General features: G+C 39.8%; 1 protein-coding gene across 1 annotated transcript in view; it reads left to right on the top strand.

The window, feature by feature from the left end:
- Positions 1-22489, top strand: part of LRIG2 (leucine rich repeats and immunoglobulin like domains 2) — a 49916-nt gene that overhangs the window by 20147 nt on the left and 7280 nt on the right. Inside the window, exons 3-16 of the mRNA XM_060772616.2 lie at positions 528-602; positions 1411-1545; positions 4218-4361; positions 5528-5671; positions 6146-6289; positions 6457-6600; positions 13969-14049; positions 15031-15102; positions 15200-15265; positions 16647-16810; positions 17766-18086; positions 18906-19187; positions 20345-20794; positions 21918-22067. Of these exons, the coding sequence (XP_060628599.2) occupies positions 528-602; positions 1411-1545; positions 4218-4361; positions 5528-5671; positions 6146-6289; positions 6457-6600; positions 13969-14049; positions 15031-15102; positions 15200-15265; positions 16647-16810; positions 17766-18086; positions 18906-19187; positions 20345-20794; positions 21918-22067 (2372 nt within the window). The remainder of the gene's footprint in view (positions 1-527; positions 603-1410; positions 1546-4217; positions 4362-5527; positions 5672-6145; positions 6290-6456; positions 6601-13968; positions 14050-15030; positions 15103-15199; positions 15266-16646; positions 16811-17765; positions 18087-18905; positions 19188-20344; positions 20795-21917; positions 22068-22489) is intronic.

A 22489-nucleotide genomic window follows, 5' to 3' on the forward strand; every position in this document is an offset into this window, starting at 1 on the left:
TGGGGATGAAGGATTTAGGAGAAGTGAATAAGTAAACGCAAAAGAATATTTGGAAAGGGAACCAAAAGAAGAAACTGATTTTAAAAATCTAGAAACATTCCTTGTTTTTGCCGTTTTATGTAAGAGACACTATTTTATTACACCTTTGTATATAATGGGACTTGAGGGCCCTGGAATCAAAACTCAGTGGATACCAAGAGCCCATTGTAAATGGTGATTATGGGTTGTTGGTACTTCTTAGTCCATTCTTGCTAACCAAATTTCCCACTAGACTAAGATGGTAATGCAAATAATCGGCAAATATGGTTTTGTACTTTTATTCTCTTTTTTCCAGATTTCTTGCAATTTAGTTCACATTTGAGGACTATGCTGTAAATATGTGCCTGCCAGTTATTTTCAAATGAGCTTGCTTATACAAGAGTATAATTAGAAGCAGAATTATTTTCAGCCATTATTTCCTTACTGGCCTTGTTTCTCTCCCCCCCCCCCCCCCTTCCAAAGTTCCACTAAAGAAATCTCTTTTTCAGGAAGATGAACTACAATGAGCTAACTGACATCCCCTATTTTGGTGAATTGACTTCTAATATCACAGTGCTCTCTCTGTAAGTAAATGTTAAGAATTTTGGTAATGCAATTTAGTAATGCATTAATGCCTAGGAATTAAACGTAATTCATGTTGAGTATTAAATGTTTCTAGTTGTGCTATAAAAAGCAGTTAATAACAGACATTATTTCTAAATTCCATGGTGATCATACTGCCTTGCCTTATATTATGCTCTCTAAATAGTGGGCCAAACAGTTGAACGGTGCTTTAGTAGGATTATGGAACTACCCTAATTCTTGATGCTTGCAATAATCTCAAACTCAGGTCCGGATAGAAGAAAAGTTAGTTTACAACTAGTTGTTTGAAACTCATTCTGATTTAAAAAAGATTGTTTAAAACAGATAGTTAAAGGTAACAAAATTTTTATATTCTATATGAAGGCATATTTAGCCAAGAAACATTTTAGATATACGTTGAGTATTCCTGAACCAAAATGCTTGGCACCAGAAGTGTTTTGGGTTTTAGATTTTTTGGATTTTGGAATATTTGCATATTCATAATCAGGTATCTTGAAAATGAAACCCAGGTCCAAACATGGAACTTAGTTGTTTCAGATACACCTTACACAAACTGTCTAAAAGTAATTTCATTCAATATTTTAATAATGAGCCTGAAACAAAGTTTGTGTACATTGAACCATCAAAAAGCAAAAGAGTCGCTATCTGAGCTACCTGTGTGGACAGTTTTGGGGCATTTTGGATTTCTGGATAAGGGATACTCAACAGGTAATAGTTCAATCTGCAACTGAATGTTAGAGATGAGCTGTTGGTGGTCATTAATCATTCATATCTTTTCTTCATTCTTAGAGTCCATAATACAATCCCAGAGATTGAACCTGAACAGCTTCAGCTTTTTGTTTCCTTGGAGAATCTTGATCTGAGCTCTAATCTTATCTCTGAAATCAAAATTTCTTCATTCCCACGGATGCAATTGAAGTACTTGTAAGTAGTACTGGCATTTAACCTGTAGCATTGAAATGCATATATCTTAAAGGTGATGGACTTGACAGAGATGAACAAATTAACTCTGTACACTAAAAGTAGGGACATTGAAAAAAAAACATTTGAAATACTTTTGCTCATTTTTTGCATGAGAAAGAGAAGGAATTGCCAATTTTGAATACAGGCAGTCACCGAGGTAATAATTATCCGACTTACAAATGTCTCCTAGCTAAGAACAGGGATGAGACAACAGGAAGTGAGAGAAATCTACCTATTGAAAGGGAAATTCACTCTTGTAAAAGTTATCATGGGGAAAAAGGTATCCCAACTAAAACTATCTTCAATCCTTGCTTCCACAGCAAACCAAATTTTTCAAAATCCAATCATCACAGGGACAGAAAGTAAGGCGAAATCTTCTTAACAGGGGCACAGACAGCAAAACAAACCCCACAGAGGTGTTAATCTTTCCCTACTTTATCCAAACTTAATATAAATATCTATTTTCGTCTGGAATTACACTTAAAAATATGCCTGTTCTGAACACAAATTCAATTTAAGAAGAAATCTACAGAACCGATCTTGTTTGTAACTTGGGGACTGCCTGTATTGAAGAATAGTTTTAGGGGAGGGGACATTTTTCAAGAAAGGAGTCAATATTGGGAGGCCTAGAGGGTGAAGGTTATGTTGTTTCTTTTGGCCAGATGAGGATAAATTGGAGGTCATCTACTTTTTCATTTCTTATTCCGCCCGCCCCCCCGCCCCCCTTTGGCATTTTTGTTTCTATTCTGCATTTCTTTTATTGATTTACTTTTTTGACTTTTAGTGTAACTTCTAAACCTTTTGAATGAAGTTAATTTTAAAAGGAAATGCATATATCTTAGTATACATGCTTAGTATAATTCCAAAACGTGAAGAGGATAGAAGAATTGAGGTGGAAAGATGTGCACCGAAGTGCATCTTTATTCTATCTTTAATTTTATGGTGAAGAGATCATGTAATTATTTGAGCAGGATAAGAAAGCCAAAGTTTGGGATCACCCAGTGACATAGATACATATTAAATTCAAAAGATCCATGTTAAATAGAACTTCCAGATTGAAAGGCTATGTTTGTCTAAGTGAAAGTTGCTAGAATGTTGTCAAAACTATGACAGTGGCATTGGAATTATTATTTTTTGTGTCCTGTGTGGAACTTTCCCACTTGTTGGAAACAGGACGCTGGATTGGATGCAACCTTGGTCCGACCCATTAGGGTTCTTAGTATTGACACGATACTGTAGTTGTTAACTACTGACTTCTTGTGGACAGCATGTCTGCTCTGGAATTCTGAAACATAAATGAGTTTAATCTCTTTGAAAGCTTTAATTTCTGTTTTTATTTAAGGATATTGTATCATACCAGAATGAAATTGTACTTGAAATTAACTATGTCAATTATATTAACTAGCATCTTGGTTTGCAACCTGACAGACTGAGTTGCAAAATTTGATATGACATCAGAAATAAATCCAACATGTTTTCCCTTCTGCCCAACTGATTTGTTAGATAGTGGAGTACAGCAACACTTTCCTGGCACTGCTTGTTATCAGTACAGGTGCAGTAATCTCAAAAATGCTGGGAATTGTGAGAGGTTATTTGCACTTTGGATTATTCTTGATAAACCCCAAGTTAGTGTTTCTTCCATTAGCAGCAGTGAGGAAATAGCTGTTTCACTGGTGATGGGAGAAGAGAAAGCCTTTAGTGATCCAGATGCAGCAAAATCGCTGTTTTGCAGCTACTAAGAGAGGCAGAAATATCATTGTGGTGGTTTTCAGGAGATGTGGGAAGCTTTTACTTCCACCTCCTTCACTAGATATTTAAGCTTCCCCATTTTAAGCATGCTGAGAATGGACCAAGTAAGAAAAAATACGTTTAAATCCATATACTGTATTCATGAGAAGCCCTTGGCTGAACAGTCATCATTGCACTTGACTCTCAGAACCAGAAAAATAAACTCCAATGTCAAAAACCATCTTTTGAAATTGTGTTCTTTTATATCAGGCAGGTGCAAACTTCGGCCCGCCGGGTGTTTTAAACTTTGACTCCCACAATACCTAACAGCTCATAGGAACTGTGGAAGTTGAGGTCCAAAATACCTGGAGGGCCAAAGTTTGCCTATGCCTGTTTTAGACTAACAACACTTAATGGTAGGCTCAGTTGATTGGCCATGACAACTGGAAAAACCACAATTAAAGACATCACTTTTTAAGGCCTTGTTCATCTTGGAGGAGACATTGAATTTAGGCACACCTAAAAGTATTCATATCTTGCTATGGCACTGTATAATACAATGTCAGAATGAGGTCTTTGTGATAGTAGTCTGAAAAAAAATCTCCCCTTCCTCCTCAAAGTGGAGTGTGATTTGGATTATTTTACACAAGTCTGGATTTTCTGCAACATTGGTGAATTTCAGTTATTTAAGGGGTTACATTTTGTACGTGGAATCACATTCCTACCTAATGTGTCTAATTTGATCTAACAATCAAGAATCACTGAAATAATGTATAATTATGTTTCTCATTTCTGAGATTGAACTTGAAAATCTGAACTAAAGTTTACTTGTCTCTTTTGAAGTTTTTGTGCAATTTATTGGATAGTATTTCTCATCTGGAGGGTTTTTTATTGTCCTTTTACAGGAATCTGAGCAACAACAGAATAACTACTCTGGAAGCAGGCTGCTTTGATAATTTATCCAACTCCCTAATAGTTGTTAAACTAAACAAAAACAGAATAAGTGTGATTCCACCAAAGACCTTCAGACTTCCTCACGTACAGTACCTGTAAGTCCTTATGCCCCATCGTTGTCAGAACCTTCATAAAGTACATCTCAGCCACCCCATAAATTAAAGTGTAAAAGCTATCTTTCCTTGAAGGCTTTAAATGTATGTTGCATAAAAAAGAAAGAGAGTTCTGCTGGGTAATTTTGTATTTTAAATGCAAGGAGAAACGCGTTAAGAATGTACTACGTTGAGTGCTTTACAATAATCTTGACATTCCTTAGAATCATAGTAAAAGATTTGGGAGAAATATCTTTGTTGATCTGTCAAAGCCAAAATAACAAGGTTTGTTATGCCATAAGGTTTCTGGGACTAGAATTGGGTTATGTTGTTGCACATATGTTAGTCTTTAAGATGCATATCTGAAGATATTAACTGCATAAGCTTGTCAATTGAATAGTTAAATTTCTTGTCTAAATCTCAATATATAGTAGACTTTTAGTTAACTGGAAGTCAAGAAACTTTCAAGTAATACTGTTTTATAGTATAGTGAAACAATAAAACTTTAGGTTTGTCTTTATTTGCTTTTAATTGCTGTATTTCAATATTAATATCAAGTCAGTGCAGAGTTTATGGTAAATTATGAGGTATAGTATTCTGAAGAGTTAGGCCTATTTTAATAGTAACTCTCAAGCAACCAGAAATTACATTTATCCAGCCTCTACCAATCTCCACGGGTGCCAGCTAACTGAGAATCTACTGTACATGAAACCAGAATTTGTATAAGAAGAAATACGCTTTATTTTTAAAATCCTTTCTAATCTTTCACAATTATGAAAGATGTTTTCATTAGAACTCAGTTGTTGGAGAATTTATCTTAGATTCCCTCAAGATAGATCTCAGTCTGTCCATACTGTGTAGAGATGGAATTTATCACTTCTGTTGCTGAGGTTGCCCAGCCTAGCCAGTACTTAAAGAAAACGAGGGTTGTAATCCTACCCCTGAAGTCAGAGTTGCCCATTCCCTGAAGCAAGGGTTTAGTGCTTTTTGCATCTGATTTTTTTAGTTATGCAACTTCCCTTTTAAATAGCTACATGAGGTATTTCACATTATAGCAACATCTAATCTAGTCACAGCATGGATCTTAGAAGAAACGTACAGTAAATAAAAGCTATTCTTCATTTCAGCGAACGTACTTATAATACTATTATTATAATATCATTATTTAGGGAACTTAAAAGAAACCGGATTAAAATAATAGATAGCCTGACCTTCCAAGGTTTGGACTCCTTGAAGTCATTAAAAATGCAGCGCAATGGGATTAGCAGACTAATGGATGGCGCCTTCTTTGGATTGGATAATATGGAAGAACTGTGAGTACATCACACTGTTGTTTTTTCATTAGAGGTTCTAGATGGTACGGTGCTGTAGGACTGATGAAACTGACTTGCATGATAAATACAAATATTGCTCTCCTATTACTCTTTGAATCACATGTTTTCACATCATGTTGGGAGATTAGCAGTTCGTATATTCTCATTTTCACATGAGTTAATTTGCTTGCCTTCTGATTGGCTTGTTTGCTTCTTCATAGTTGGCTCCCTTCCTAGAACAAGAATATATGTCTCTGTGAGCACAGTACTGGCACTTTTTAAATTTGAGACCACTAAATATGACTACAACAGCCTGACTGTAATGCACTCATTTTATGAAAAGAACAGTCCTGTTCCCAACACTTCCACACATTCCAGGCATAATTCAGGATTTAATTTGTCCTCAATATAATGCTATATATAAGTGTAATACTTGTTGGAAAGACTTATAACAGTTTCCCGTTGTTTCTACAGAGAACTGGAACATAATAACTTAACAGAAGTAAACAAGGGCTGGCTCTATGGTTTGAGGACTTTACAACAACTTTATGTCAGTCAGAATGCCATTAACAAGATTGGACCTGATGCATGGGAGTTCTGCCAAAGACTTTCTGAACTGTAAGTAGTAGGATTTGTGTCACTGAGATTTCCTCCCTGTGAAAAAGAATAAACATACTAATAAATACATTATTCCCCAATAAGAAAGTTGCTTAATTTCTCAAAAAAGTCTCATTCTTCTACATTCCTGCCATTTAGACTTTTCTCTTTGTTGTGTTAAATTTCAGAGATCTATCGTACAACCAACTGACCCGCCTAGATGAGTTTGCTTTTGTTGGACTGAATGTATTGGAGAAATTAAACCTAAGTGATAACAGAATCAGTCACATTGCAGATGGTGTCTTTAAGGGACTTTCAAATCTACAAACTCTGTAAGTACACATAATTCAGAAAGCATTTAGAGATGAAGGAAATTGACAGAAATGAAATCTTCCACAGTAGATTTAGCATTAAGAAGACCAAAGAGAGAGCTTTATCCTGCTGCCACATTCAACCTTGCCTTAACATCTATTGGAAACTTTTGCAAACAAAGTACACCATGAGCCATAGCTTTGCAGTATTATTGAGAATTAAGTATTGTTTTTCAAAGTAATCAGCTTATTATACACCATGCGCAACATCTTATTTTTACACATCAGTCTTTGTGTAAGATCTGTTTTCAATTCATGGCATTACCCTCCGAAATTAAGAAATAGGTGATATGCATTCCCTTCCCCCTGCCACAGTTTCCTGTTAGCAGAGCAAGTGTTGTTTAAAACACTCTATGTATGCAATATATCTTTTCAGTATCACAGGTCCCTACTGCCTTGTCTATATTCCATCACTAATAAGCTCAATCGTTTTTAATCCATCAGGTTTCAGAGTTTTATAAATCTCTATACAGTAACTAACATTGAGTGTTCTATTGCAGGTCTCCTCATTTCCTGACTAAGATCTCTTTTGGCTTGTTTGTGGTTACCACCTAAATCTAATTGCAACTCCCAGCAAGAGTAAAACCATTTAAGTAGTGGGATGTAGGTGTTGACTTACCATTTAACAATTGATTCAGTTAGTCTTCTCTAGTTAAGATGGCACATTAGATATAAACTAATATATTAATCTAGGTAAATACATATGTAATCACACAGGGATTGACAAATTATGTCCAAGCTTTTAGCAGCCGTCATGCCTTATATTGAATTTAGAAGGTTGGCAGTGTACATAGTGTAATTTATTGCATATGAAAAAGAAAACAATTTCCTGTCAAGCTTTAACAGAGCAAAGATATTCCTCAAAACCAGTTTTAAATAGTCTAGGCAATGCAGTATTCCTTCTCTGCAAAATAATTCAATTCTAGATTTTTTAAAAACATAGCTGTATCTAGCTTCACAGCCTGAGTTTTTCCTTTATTTTTAAAACAGTTTTTTTTCTAACATGGATTGGAGGAATCGGGGTGGGGAATGTGTTGTAAATGAGGCTGGGAACTTGTGTGTGTGTGTACCTTCAAGTTGCCTATTGGCTTATAGCAAAACCCTAAATTTTATACGATTTCAAAGGCAAGGAATACATTATTATTATTATTATTATTATTATTATTATTATCTATATATATAAATCTGTTAGGTTGGTTATACCGGACAGGTAAACTCTAAACCCCCCCAACGAAACTGCACCAAAATTGCCATGGCCCTAGGACAACCCACTCGGTACAAACTAATCCACTCACAATTACAAACAACACAACAACACACTCACAAAGTGGCAAAACAACTGAGCATGCGCACTGCCGCAAAGACCCCAGCGCGCGCGCACACATGGCCGAACGGCCGAACGGCACTTCCCTCCCTCCCTCGCCCAGCACGAACACGTCGCCGCCACAAACACACACACACGCATCGCAACTTCCTCCCACCCCTTCCGGCCCTGAAACACGGCGGTAACAAACCCCCCTGCCTTCCCTGACTCACTCCTTCCTCCTTCCACCCCCTCCGGAAAGACCCGCCCCCTCCCTTCGCCCCACCCCTTCCCTCCGTGACCTTGAGTATGGGAGTTGTAGTTCACCGACATCCAACTTCGCCCCGCCCCCTTCTCGCCCACACATGCACCACGCAACTTCCCCCCTCCCCCTGCTAAGCCCACCCACGCCGCTGCCAAGCCTCGCCCCTTTCTAACCCTGCCACCCTCTTCCCCCAGTCCAAGCCCCGCCACGCCGCTTCCTGCCCTGTCGAAAGCATCTCTCCGCCCCCTCCTTCATCTTACCCTGCCCATGCTGCCTGCACTCCTCCTCCTCCCACCCCACTCTGCCGAAGCCCCACCCACACCCACCGACGTCCCGCCCCTGCACTCCTCCTCCTCCCACTCCCCTCCGCCGAAGCCCCGCCCACACCCACCGATGCCCCGCCCCTGCACTCCTCCTCCTCCCACCCCCCCTCCGCCCAAGCCCTGCCCACACCCACCGACGCCCCGCCCCTGCACTCCTTCTCCTCCCACCCCCCTCCGCCCAAGCCCCGCCCACACCCACCAACGCCCCGCCCCTGCACTCCTCCTCCAACCCCCTCCGCCCAAGCCCCGCCCACACCCACCGACGCCCCGCCCCTGCACTCCTCCTCCTCCCACCCCCCCGCCGCCCAAGCCCCGCCCACACCCACCAACGCCCCGCCCCTGCACTCCTCCTCCAACCCCCTCCGCCCAAGCCCCGCCCACACCCACTGATGCCCCGCCCCTGCACTCCTCCTCCTCCCACCCCCCCTCCGCCCAAGCCCTGCCCACACCCACCGACGCCCCGCCCCTGCACTCCTTCTCCTCCCACCCCCCTCCGCCCAAGCCCCGCCCACACCCACCAACGCCCCGCCCCTGCACTCCTCCTCCAACCCCCTCCGCCCAAGCCCCGCCCACACCCACCGACGCCCCGCCCCTGCACTCCTCCTCCACCCACCCCCCTCCGCCGAAGCCCCGCCCACACCCACCGATGCCCCGCCCCTGCACTCCTCCTCCTCCCACCCCCCCTCCGCCCAAGCCCTGCCCACACCCACCGACGCCCCGCCCCTGCACTCCTTCTCCTCCCACCCCCCTCCGCCCAAGCCCCGCCCACACCCACCAACGCCCCGCCCCTGCACTCCTCCTCCAACCCCCTCCGCCCAAGCCCCGCCCACACCCACCGACGCCCCGCCCCTGCACTCCTTCTCCTCCCACCCCCCTCCGCCCAAGCCCCGCCCACACCCACTAACGCCCCGCCCCTGCACTCCTCCTCCAACCCCCTCCGCCCAAGCCCCGCCCACACCCACCGATGCCCCGCCCCTGCACTCCTCCTCCTCCCACCCCCCCTCCGCCCAAGCCCTGCCCACACCCACCGACGCCCCGCCCCTGCACTCCTTCTCCTCCCACCCCCCTCCGCCCAAGCCCCGCCCACACCCACCAACGCCCCGCCCCTGCACTCCTCCTCCAACCCCCTCCGCCCAAGCCCCGCCCACACCCACCGACGCCCCGCCCCTGCACTCCTCCTCCTCCCACCCCCCCTCCGTTGTAGCTGTTGGGATTTTTAGTTTACCTGTAATCAAAGCATTCTGAATTCCAGCAACGACGGAAATAAACCAAACGTGGCACACAGGACTCCCATGACCCAACAGAAAGAGTGTGAGAGAGAGAAAGAGGGAAAGAGAGAGAGAAAGAGGGGAAAGGAAGGAGTGTGAGAGAGAGAAAGAGGGAAAGAGAGAGAAAGAGGGGAAAGGAAGGAGTGTGAGAGAGAAAGAGGGAAAGAGAGAGAGAAAGAGGGGAAAGGAAGGAGTGAGAGAGAGAGAAAGAGGGAAAGAGAGAGAAAGAGGGGAAAGGAAGGAGTGAGAGAGAGAGAAAGAGGGAGAGAGAGAGAGAAAGAGGAGAAAGGAAGGAGTGTGAGAGAGAGAAAGGGGGAAAGAGAGAAAGAGGGGAAAGGAAGGAGTGTGTGAGAGAGAGAGAGGGAAAGAGAGCGAGGGAAGGAAGGAAGAGAGGCCAGGCAGAGAATTCAAAACTCTTACTAAAAGCCACAGCAACGCGTGGCAGGGCACAGCTAGTTATTATTATTTGTCTGCCTCTTCTCACAGCTCAAGGTGGGTTACAACATTGCTAAAACACACATTCACCTAAAAACATTCTTTAAATAAACATATTAAACCTATTTCCACAAAATACATATTAAAATAAAGCAAACGTAAATTAAACATAAGATGCAAGTTTAAAATTCATCATTAAAACTGTCTGGGTAGGCCTGCTGGAAAAGATAGGTTTTCACTTTTGTCTTTAATTGTGACAGCTAATTTAGCTGTCAGAGCTCTACCGGCAGGTTGTTCCACAGTTGTGGGGCAGCTGATGAAAAGGTCCTCTGGGTGATGGTTGCCAGTCGGGTTCTGGCAGGCTGGCGCATATGCTCCCAGAGAACCACAGTGGTTATGACAGATTGTATGGACAAGATGGTATTGCCAGTTCCTTCCTTTCATATACAATCAGCCCTCCATATCCACAGATTTTGTATCCACGTAACCAACCATCTACATCTTGAAAATCCAAAAAGAAAACCTTGATTTTGCCATTTTATATAAAGGACACTATTTTGCCACACAATTGTGTGTAATTGGATACCAAGGTGCCACTGTATGGCCTAAAACACCTTGTATTGATTGGCAGTCTCCCATCTATGAATAAATTAGAGCTTGTTTAACAGCCAAGATCAGATAGGATCTGGTGCCTTTAAAGTGTTTATTATAATTTTGAGTGTGTTTGAAGAGATGGTGAACTCATGTTATAGTTTTAGTGTCATCTTACACATGTATAAGATTGCAGCAGTTCCTTGCAACTAGAGAGATTAGAATAAGAATTAATAAGTTTAATTTAAAAGTTGAAAGCAAAAATTGGATATGGATAATTTTCAGGATCTTTTTGTGCTGTGTATACAAGCGAGACTCAGGAGAGTGATTTCCATGTAGTTTGTAGCAAGATAGTGCTGCTGTTTTCTTTAGACTCTGCTGGCATTTGAGTAGAGAAGAGAGTGATACTTTATATCCTCAGTATTGTTGTTTAAAATGTGTCTAAATTATTGCACATTTTATAAATCCCAAGTGGTTACATTCTTCTAATTATGTACATCGTTTTAACAAATCAGTTAAAGCTGACATTGTAGACTTAAAGGTAGAGGGAGAAGCAGCATTTCAATTAGTGGGTTTTGTTTGGAACTTAATGGGTATCAAGCTTTTGACAGGGTAGCTTTTCATTCAGGATTGTTGGGTATTTGAAAACGGTGGATGAAAGCAATTAACCAGGTTCTGAGCATTCATTTCAAAGCAGACATGAATAGCTCTCCACTGTCCTAGACACCAAGAACCTACCTCATGTTTTAATGGAGTTGAAAGGGGTCTCATGGACCACCAAGATCAATCCCCTCTCAAAAGGATGGGATTGGAAGCTTCAATAGCAACAGTACTTTAGGTGGTTGTTTCTGTTTTTATGACTGCACAAAATAAAGGATCCTTGGAGGATTTTTATATCAAATAGGACGGTTATTTAATTGTCATGCTATCTTTTAAAAAGTAAGTTGTTTATTACTTTTCAATGCACCAAAGTTCACAACACAATGCGCAACAAGCATACTCATGTAGAAGCCTAGAAAGTTTGATTTTTTTTAAAGCCAATCCCTAAAACCTGGGTCTACTTACACATGGGGCAATGTTTAGTACTGTACTCCTATATTAAAAAGTGGCCTTTCGTGAAAGGCAAAAACTTATTCCTTCCTGGGAGAATTTAAAAGAAGCACCAGCCACTTCTACTGTCTCTGCTACTGTCTCTTCCCATCTTGAATGCCTGGATTGGGAAATGATAGCAGAGCCTGTGCTTTCTCTCATCACATAATGACTCTTGATTTATCCGACTCTTGACTTATCCATTGAGCATACCAAAATCTGCCTTGACTTATACATGAGGTCTACTTATACATGAGTATATATTGTTCTTCTTGAAAATGCTCCCATTAAAAATGAAACACAGCCTTGAAAAAAAATAAAACAACCAAAGACTGCTCTAAAGCTATAAAAGACGTATGAGGCAACAAACTTCTGGCTGACCATCAGAGTTTTAGAAAGGATGGAGCCAGCCTGATCTTCTTTGGGACAGTTTCACAACTCAGCTGCAGCAGCAAAGAAAACCATGTCTTGTGTATTCATCAGCTTAACGTCTGTTGAAGATATCAGATTGTTAAGTAAAAAAACATACAGAGTATAAGCATAGTTATATAAGACAGACTATAAGCACAGTTATATAAGACTTATCTTGAAGTACAGATCATCACGTTTCTCTGGAACTCAGTAAAACTGAGGTTGTAAGACACAATTCAGTTCAAAGAACCTGATCCAAGATCCTTTTGGCTGTAGAACTAATCATGGAAGCAACATTCACAAACACTGATGTAGTTAGTGTAGATGATTCTTGTAAAACACACTAAATGTTTATGTTCTCTTACTTCATAATAACATGGTGTTTAATGCTGTGGTATATGTTGAGTGGATTATGCCATAATGTTGCATGTCACAGCTGTGAGAATTGTCACTCTGATAAATGTACAACCCATCATGTAAAGAAAATGCACAGATGAATCTATTAGACATCTCTTGTTCTCACTCCAGTCCAGTTTGGTGAATTGATCTGTGTGTGGCACAGAAGTATAATGCAAAGTTTAGATATAAATCATATTAGCATGTAACTGGATTTGTGAACAGAAGCAGTTCTATGTATTACCGAAGGCTTTCATGGCCGGAATCACTGGGTTGTTGTAGGTTTTTTCAGGCTATATGGCCATGTTTAGAGTCATTCTCCCCTGACATTTCGCCTGCATCTATGGCAAGCATGCTCAGAGGTAGTGAGGTGGAGAGAAGTAGTTCGCTCTAAAAATCTATTACTTCATGTTTAGCAGTTCTTCAGCTGACATCTTGATATGCCAATATTTCACAAGCTTTTCAGCAGAAAATAAACAATATACTAACAACGTTTAATTCACTCGGCTCTTCATGAGGCTCCCCCAGTCCATGATATCACAGACTGGGGAAGCCTTGTAAAGAGCCTAGTAAATAACATATTGTCTGAGGTCTTGAAGTAGGAGACATACATCTATGATGTAACTATATCTCTATAACTATGTCTCCTGATGTTTCCCTCCAAAAACTTTGTTGGGGAGGAGCTCTTGAAGCCATATGTACTACCACAGGCACCTGCACGGGCCAACGTAAAGTTACTGCGGGTAGAAGTGTAATAACATAGAGTTGGAAGGGCCTCGTGGGCCATCAAGTCCAATCCCCTACTCAATACAGGATCTCTCATCTAAAACAGCCCCAGAAATCAAAAGTATTGCCAGCGACTTTCCATAGCTTATACTTTTTATTTTTCTGTCTCAGGGCTGTGTTCAATTTTTGGAAGTTTTAATATATTATGAAGCTTTCCACCCCCAGGAATTTGGCCAGTGCTTGCACTAACTAGGCACAAATGTTGCATTCTTTGTGAGGAGTGCTACAGTTTAGAAACAACAGATTTTATACAGGCGTATGTACCAAAAAGCTGTTTTAGCTTTCAAGTCTAGTAAAACAGTCTGTTTGCAAGAGCCATGGGATTTTATATTTCAAAAAGAGCAAAACAAACAATAAATGACAAGTTCTGCAGAAGGGAGAAAAGAGTAATTTGATATGAGGAGATGTGATTTATTTAAAAAGTTGTTTTATATATTTGGTACATGTGTGTGTTTTTTTCAGAGACCTGCGAAATAATGAGATCTCCTGGGCTATCGAAGACTCAAATGAAGCATTTGTAGGACTTGAGAGACTCAATAAATTGTAAGTCTTACCAGTTCCCATAGTGATGTATTTGCTGAAATAGAAATGAGTCCCACAGTATATATGACAATCTGAATTTGAAGGGGTGGTGAAGGGTTTTGAGTCTTAATACCTCACTAGTTCATCAGTATTGTTTTCAGATGGATATGACAAATTGAATCTCTTGCCCTGCCCCAGTCTTGTCATATATTTTCTAGAAGCTATTGTTTTTGTTGTAGACAACCACACCTTTTCTAATGTTGGTGAGAAAAGAAGTGAGAAATTGATGTATCTGTTTAAATTATCCAGTATCAGAAAGCATGTTGTGGCCCAATTAACTTTCTGTCAGAAGGTTGGAATTTAAGACTTTGTTCTTTTTCTCCCCATGGATCACTTCGGATTTCTAAATCTACCTCTATGTGGAGGGAATGGTATCTCAATCCTCCTTGGTGGATCCACTCTGGTGGATATGGTCAGATGGTTTTTGCCTCAGAAGAGTGTTGTCTATCAGAGAGCAAGATGTACAGGAAGCAATTTGTGACAGGGAATTTCTAGCAGATCCAGCCAGTAAAGGCCCCCTGATCGTTATATTCTTTCTTTCTTTCTTTCTTTCTTTCTTTCCTTATTTATTTATTTATTTATTTATTTATTTAAATAATACAATATAAATAATATTCTTTCCAGCCCTCCAGTTTGTCACTTGTTAGCCAGCAGATGTTTCTGATAGCTGTGTTCATGCAGGCTCACTCTTTTTTGTTTTGGTAATAATATAAAAACTCTTTTCTCTCCCTTTTAGCCCTGAAGAAAGTTAGAAGGGTATTAGAAATAATTTATATATATATATATATATATATATATATATATATATATTGACAAATCATGTTTTGTATAGTGTGAAACTTGAACACTTGTTTACTCAAGTCCTTACTCTGTCATTCTTACGTACACTCTTTTCAAAATGCTTCACTGTTAAGTTGTTTTTTTCTTTTGTTATGTTTTGAGGATTCTACAAGGAAACCAGATTAAGTCAATCACAAAGAGAGCATTTTTTGGACTTCAGGTTCTTGAATATTTGTAAGTGTGCGTAACAACTCTCGGTTAAGATTTCTTTTCAAGCCCAGATTTTAGAAGGGCAGTATGGAGTAAACTTGTACATTGTTTAATATTGCAGAGATCTGAACAACAATGCAATCATGTCCATTCAAGAAAATGCTTTTTCCCAACCACTCAAAGAGCTGTAAGTATTTAGTCATGTTTTCTTTCCATATAGTAGCTATTAAATACTTCAACTGGCCCAAAGATTTCCTCTGGTACTACATTTTCCTCGCTTGCTATTTCCTTGCATTTCCCTGGTTTCTAGACTATTTCTGTGAAATATATTGTTTAAATGCAGTATAGACTAATTACTTCGATTGAGAATATCTGACATAATTTAGATCAGGGGTCCTCAAACTAAGGCCCGGGGGCCAGATACGGCCCTCCAAGGTCATTTACCCGGCCCTCGCTCAGGGTCAACTTAAGTCTGAAACGACTTGAAAGCACACAACAACACCAACAACAATCCTATCTCATCAGCCAAAAGCAGGCCCACACTTCCCAATGTAATACTAATAAGCTTATATTTATTAAAATTGTTCTTCATTTTAATTATTGTATTGTTTTAAAGTGGGGTTTTTTGCACTACAAATAAGATATGTGCAGTGTGCATAGGAATTCATTCATTTTTTTTTTCAAATTATAATCCAGACCTCCAACAGTTTGAGGGACTGCGACCTGGCCCTCTGTTTAAAAAGTTTGTGGACCCCTGATTTAGATGATGATGATGGTGATTATTATTATTATTTAATATAAGCTTTGCAAACAATACAGATTTTAATTGAGATTTTAAAATAACATTTAAAAAGTGTTCAGAGAGGCAGCTCTCCAAAAATAAGAAGTGTTGAATGAAAAAGATGAAACCAAGCCAAGGAAGAGGAAAACCTTAGTTCAGAGAGAAGTCTACAACCAAGATTGCAAATCTCAAACAGGCCAGTAGGAATAAATAAGGACTGAAAATTAGGTGGGAGCTAAGATGTGTTAAAACAAGAAAGGTTGTACTGAATCCTAGAAGGAATGCATAAGTAACAAAGAGATAAACTTAGAAGGAAGTGATGTGGTATCTTAGAAATAAGAACGACTGAAGAGATGTGGTAACATGATCAAAGCAATGGCCAAAAAGGTAATCTTGATAACAGAATGCTAAGATGGGAAATCATCAAGGCGTGAATGAAGGTTTTGGAAGAAGTAGTAGAACTAAAAAGTCTCATTTTGGTCGAGTTATATAGAAAAATGAAGGAAGAAAATAGTCAATTAGTTTACACACATGTGCCACTAAAGCTACTAGGGAAACATTGCTAGGCAGATAGGAAACATTACTAGACAGATCAAGCATATGAGCCCCCCGCTGGCGTGAGAAAAATGATATACAAGTGATGTAAATAAATTTGGAAATGTTGATGAAAATTCACAGATAGTTGAACAAGTAAATGAGTGGAGGGAGGCTGCTGTCCTGTTTAGTGATATAACATGATATGCCATTTGTTTGCTAACAACTTACAATATTTTCCTGGTATTTTCAGGGTATTGAATACTAGCAGTTTGCTATGTGATTGCCAATTGAAATGGCTGCTCCAGTGGCTCACCCAGAGTCATTTACAGCATACTGTCAATGTCATTTGTGCTCATCCTGAGAGGTTGGCTGGACAGAGCATCCTCACTTTGAATCCTGAAGACTTTGTTTGTGGTTTGTACTCTAATACTTCATTTTAAAATATGATAGACACTTTTTGTGACTTCTCTTGTGGAAGACAGTCACTTACATTCAGGAAAATGGTCATTTGCATTCCCCTAATGTGAGCCAGAAACAAAGGACACAGCTCCAGGGGACTTACAGGCTAAATTGGTTGTAAAGAAATATAGTATCTTACACTGATGTAAGAAACATTTGGGTTTCCCATTCACACAGTACAGAGTTTCTCACAAGCTTTAAGCACACATTCACCTCTGCCGCTTAGCAACACTGTTACACTATACAACTACTGCAGAAGTTTTGAGTTGCTGTTCTTAGCAATTAAATAAAATCAAAGAACAAGCTCAGAATTTTTTAGGACAACTAATTTCCTTTAAGTAGAAGAACTCCACCAGCGTGTTATATCTAGCCCCTGTCTTCTAGTAACTTCACTCACTGCTTGCCAAATTAATCATAACTTAAATGAGCATGTATAGGCAAGAAAATCAATACTCCCCTAGGCAGTATAGCATGTTTCTGAAAGCAGACATTAATCCACTACTTAAAAGGCTCAAAAAGAAAAAAGTTGCATATTGTTAATATCTGCTCTTTATTTCCAAACGTACGTTAAAACATATCTTAAAACCGGATACCTTGCAATGTAGCCATAATGGAAATTTCTTGAACACATTCCATCACAGTGTGATAAATGGATGCTGGTAAAATCTTTTAATCGCTCCACAGTGTAATTCTTGCTGATTTTGCTGTGACACAGACATCGTATTTCACAGGTTAAAACCTGCAAAGCTAATTCTGGTGTGAAAAAAGATATAACAATGGCAGGAAGTAGTAGTGAGAGGTCATGTCACCCTAGTGGGACTGTGTTACAAGTGGGACTGTATTACAATTTGCATTAGGTCAGATACATGCAGAAAAGGAAACTTGGTTGATTTTGGCCTGTTTTTCACAGATGATTTCCCCAAGCCTCAGATCAGAACACATCCTGAGACGGCAATTGCACTGAAAGGCACCAATGTTACCCTCACGTGCAAGGCAGTGAGCAGCAGTGATTTGCCCATGTCCACTACCTGGCGAAAAGACAGTGAAATATTGTATGATGCAGATATAGAGAATCTTGTCAGGTACCAGCAGCAAGGTGGCGAAGTCTTGGAATACACGTCTATCCTGCATGTGTTCAATGTCAATTTTACTGATGAAGGAAAATACCAGTGTATAATATCCAATCACTTTGGGTCTAATTATTCCAACAAAGCCAAGTTAACTGTCAATGGTAAGTGGCTTTCCCCCTTTTTTATTCAAAGAAAATACTAACACTTGGAAAAATAGTTTATATAAATTGTTCCAATATTCTCCAGCTTCCAAATGAAACTGAATCCACCACCCACTTTCCCATTGCTCTTGAGAGGATAAGATAATGAAATTGGGTTACTGTTGAAAAATATTGGGTTGCTTTTGTGGATGCAAGAATCCTTGAAGCAGACTGAAACAGTTGGCTAAATGGCAGAATTTTCCCACAACATATTTCTCTGTTTGGAAATGGAAAATATACCAGCTGTAGTCCATTTGCTCACAAGTTAATTGGGCCAAAACTGTGTCTCATGAACAACTGCAGATCTAGTCTCTGTTAACAGAGTAGTTTGAGATGTTTACTATGCTACAATAATTGTTAGAGAGGCACTTTATCTCAAATGAAAGCAAAATCAAGGTAGAACAGTTGCCTAAAAGTTTGCCCTTTTAATTTTACTGAGTTGACTTTTGACCTATTTCCTGTTGGAGAAAAGTCCACTCCAAAGCATGAAACACTTCATTATTTGGAAGAGAATGTGAGCCTCCCAGTCCTATGCAGTTGACAGTCCCATAATAGAAGGTAGCATATGCTATAGAGAGAAATTGTTAAACCTTTGTAAGCAAAAAATCATGAAAAAAGACAAGTAATGTGAATGTTAAATTATCAAAAAGAGTGAATGGGACGCAGTATCAAACAAAGAAATTGTAAACCAACAGAGGGAGAATTATGTATACTGCATCCAGTAATGTATGCGGTATCCAATGACTTTACTTGATCATTCTCACATTTCTATTCCTTCAGAACTGCCTTCTTTTATTAAAACCCCTATGGATCTTACTATACGAACTAGAGCCATGGCTAAACTGGAGTGTGCTGCAGAAGGCCACCCCCCACCTCAGATTTCCTGGCAGAAAGATGGAGGCACAGACTTCCCTGCAGCTCGTGAAAGGCGCATGCATGTAATGCCAGAAGATGATGTCTTTTTTATAGCAAATGTGAAAATAGAAGATATGGGGATCTATAGCTGCATGGCACAAAATGTAGCAGGAGGAATATCAGCAAATGCCACGTTGACCGTGTTAGGTAAGCAAAATAATTGAGACTATATGGGGGTGGGGTGGGAGGTTGATCAAACCTCCACAGTTCCAATTTGCTTCCAAGTATTGAAAACAGCTCTCTTGGCCTATAACAGGAAGAGGAAAATATGATGAATTCTCCTCCATACCTGCTAAAGGAGTTTGGGGACAATGAGTTAAAAACTTCTTTTAAAAAAGTAAAACAAATTTGAAATGTTCAGCCTTTGGGGTGCAATGTGTAACCCCTGCCCTTGCAGTTGCCCACCTCTTATTTATAGGACAATCTCATCTCTGTTTGAACCTGATGTTATTCTACTAAATCAAAAGGACCCTTTGCAATGTTTCGCAATTACGTTACAACCAATTATCCGATATGGGATCACTTCAGTTTTGAGGTTCTGAAAAGAGCCACTGATTGATTCTCTGTGTCACCTTATTCTATAAACTGGGAATGGAAGTAGCATCAGAACTTGATTTTTAATCTAACCAACTGCCTGTTTAGGATTTTCTGGAGCATTCTGGAACTTTACTGAATTCATTTGTGTTTTATACAGTAAGCATATATCTGGAATTTACACATTTTGCCCCTTCCTTTCAACTCAATCTCTAATCTAGGAAGAAGCTAGTCTGGTATTTCCCCCAAATGTCTGATGCGCCTAAGACAAATACTGCTAGAGCATGTGCTTTTAGTACGGTTTCCTGCTGTTGACCCACTTTATTCTGGACAATTTGAAAAATGCCTGGGCGATTTTTCCTACTATTTTTGCTTTGAACTATACTGACTCTCTGTGAGTATTGCAGTGAGGCAGTTATGGGCCATTATTTAGTAGCTTTGACCTAAAACACACAATGAATTTAGAGGTTTGTATTGAATATATGTAAACAGTGCAAAAAAGAAATATATATCCTCCTTCAATTGTATTTCCTCAGGGATTCACGAACTCCTAGAGGTAACTGTCCTCAATGACATGTTGCTAAATTCAGCTCAAATTGAATTGTGGACAAAACCTAAAACTAAACAGAATATTTGCAAATGCACCAGTCTTGTTTCCCAATCAGATTGTAAAGGATCATGAAATGTATACAGTGCTAACTTTATTTCTTTGCAGCTGTCATTGTAATCTGTGTTTAGATAACCTTAAAATTAACTCTATCTGTTTCCAGAAACACCTTCATTTGTCAGGCCATTAGAAGACCGAACTGTGGCCCAAGGTGAAACAGCAGTGTTGCAGTGCATTGCTAGTGGCAGCCCTACGCCTCGCCTAAACTGGACTAAAGATGATGGGCCCCTGACCGTAACAGAACGACATTTCTTCGCTGCTGCCAATCAACTTCTTATCATTGTAGATGCTGGATTAGAGGATGCTGGGAAATACACTTGTGTCATGTCTAATACACTTGGTACGGTGCGTGGCCATATCTACCTGTATGTCATCTCCTCACCAAACTGTGACTCTTCCCAAAGCGGCATTGGAATAGAAGAAGATGGCTGGACAACGGTTGGCATTGTGATAATAGTTGTGGTCTGCTGTGTTGTTGGCACTTCTTTAGTTTGGGTCATTGTTATCTATCATATGAGAAGGAAGAGTGAAGACTACAGCATAACTAACACAGGTAAGGAGCCTGTAAACAGTTTTGTCCAGTACTTTGTTAGTATGATGGTGTTTGACTTGTTTCACTTTGCAAAAGGAATATTCCTAGCAGGTAGCTGTCCATTTTCTTTTGAAAAGCACCCAAAGGAGGAGACCTCTCAATCTCTAGTCAGTTGATTCCTTTGTTGTGCTGATCTCACTGTCAAGAAGTTCCCTCTAATGTTCAATTGAAATCTTATCTCCTGTAACTTAAATCCACCAGACCTAGTTCTAACCTCTTAGTGAGCAAAAAACAAATCTGCCCCTAATCTTTCTGACAACCATTGAGGTATTTAAAGAGTGCAGCCATGTTATTCCTCAGCTGACGGTTTACCAACTAGAATATACCCAACTCCCTTAAATTTCTCATATGTTTTGTTCTCCATACTTATTATCTTTACTGCCATTCTCTGCACTCACTCATTTAGTCAATATCCTTAAAATAAGAAACCCAGAACTGAACACAGTACTCCAGATGAGGCCTAACACACAATATAATAAGACTATTACTTCCTTGGACTTGGAAATTATGCTTCTGTTAACGCAGGCTAAAATAGCATTTGCCTTGCATCATTGCACCCTACTGGCTCATGTTAATATATGATCAACAATAATCCCAAAGTCTTTTTCACATATATTCCTGAGCCAAGTATCTTCCATCCTATACCTGTGCATTCAGTTTTTGTGACTTAATTTTGCATTAGTCTCTGTTGAATTGGATTTTATCATCCTAGTTTTCTAGTTCATCAAGGTCCTTTTGAATTCTGTTCCTATTTTTGTGTTATCTACCCCTCCTAGTTTTGGATCATCTGCAAATTTGATAGGATTCCACCCAGTTGTAAATTATTGATAAAAATATCCAGGCCTAGAGAATGTCTAGGGCTTTATAGTTTAAGTTGCCAAATTAGCAAGGGATATGGGGCAGATCAGAGGTTGTTAGCCTTTCATTCTCCATATATTTGAAGCTTTAGCGTCTCTCTAGATATTTGAAGCTTTAGCTTCTCTCCAGATATTTGAAGCTTTAGCTTCTTCACAGACATTCCATTGCTGCCTAGCTTTGTTGGCAAGTAAAATGATCATGTTGTTATCCATTTTTTTTATTTCAGAGGAAGTCAACTTGCCTGCTGATATTCCCAGTTACTTATCTTCCCAAGGGACTTTGTCTGAGCCACAGGAAGGCTACAGTAATTCAGAAGCAGGAAGCAACCAGCAGCTTATGCCTACTTCCAGTGGTTATGTGCACAAAGGCACAGATGGTAAGCACCAGGTTTCTTCATTATTGTTGAGCAAAAGTTCATGGTCCTCTTGTGCCACTAATGATTCACCAAGGCTTTGTTTGTTTCTTAAGCAGCGGTGCGTGTTCAAGCCATAATTTATTAATAAAAACAACCAGTGAGAGGTTTTGTGTTACATATTTTCAAAAGATACCTGTGGACCTGTGGGAATTTTAATGGAAAGCAAATTAGACCACACACAACTGAAAGTCTTGACTCTGAAATACAGGGAATGAACATATTTTCACTGATCGCAGCCATATTATTTGTTTCTTAATTCTTGCTTTTGCTTATTTGTGCTATAATACTCCGCTTCTTTCTCACCTACATTCTGCTGCTTAAAAATGCAAATCCTGATGGAGCAGGCCAATAATAAAATAATAATAGAACTTCATTTATATCCC

The sequence above is a fragment of the Anolis sagrei genome, chromosome 4 (assembly GCF_037176765.1).
Source record: "Anolis sagrei isolate rAnoSag1 chromosome 4, rAnoSag1.mat, whole genome shotgun sequence".
In the NCBI taxonomy this organism is placed as follows: Eukaryota; Metazoa; Chordata; class Lepidosauria; order Squamata; family Dactyloidae; genus Anolis; species Anolis sagrei.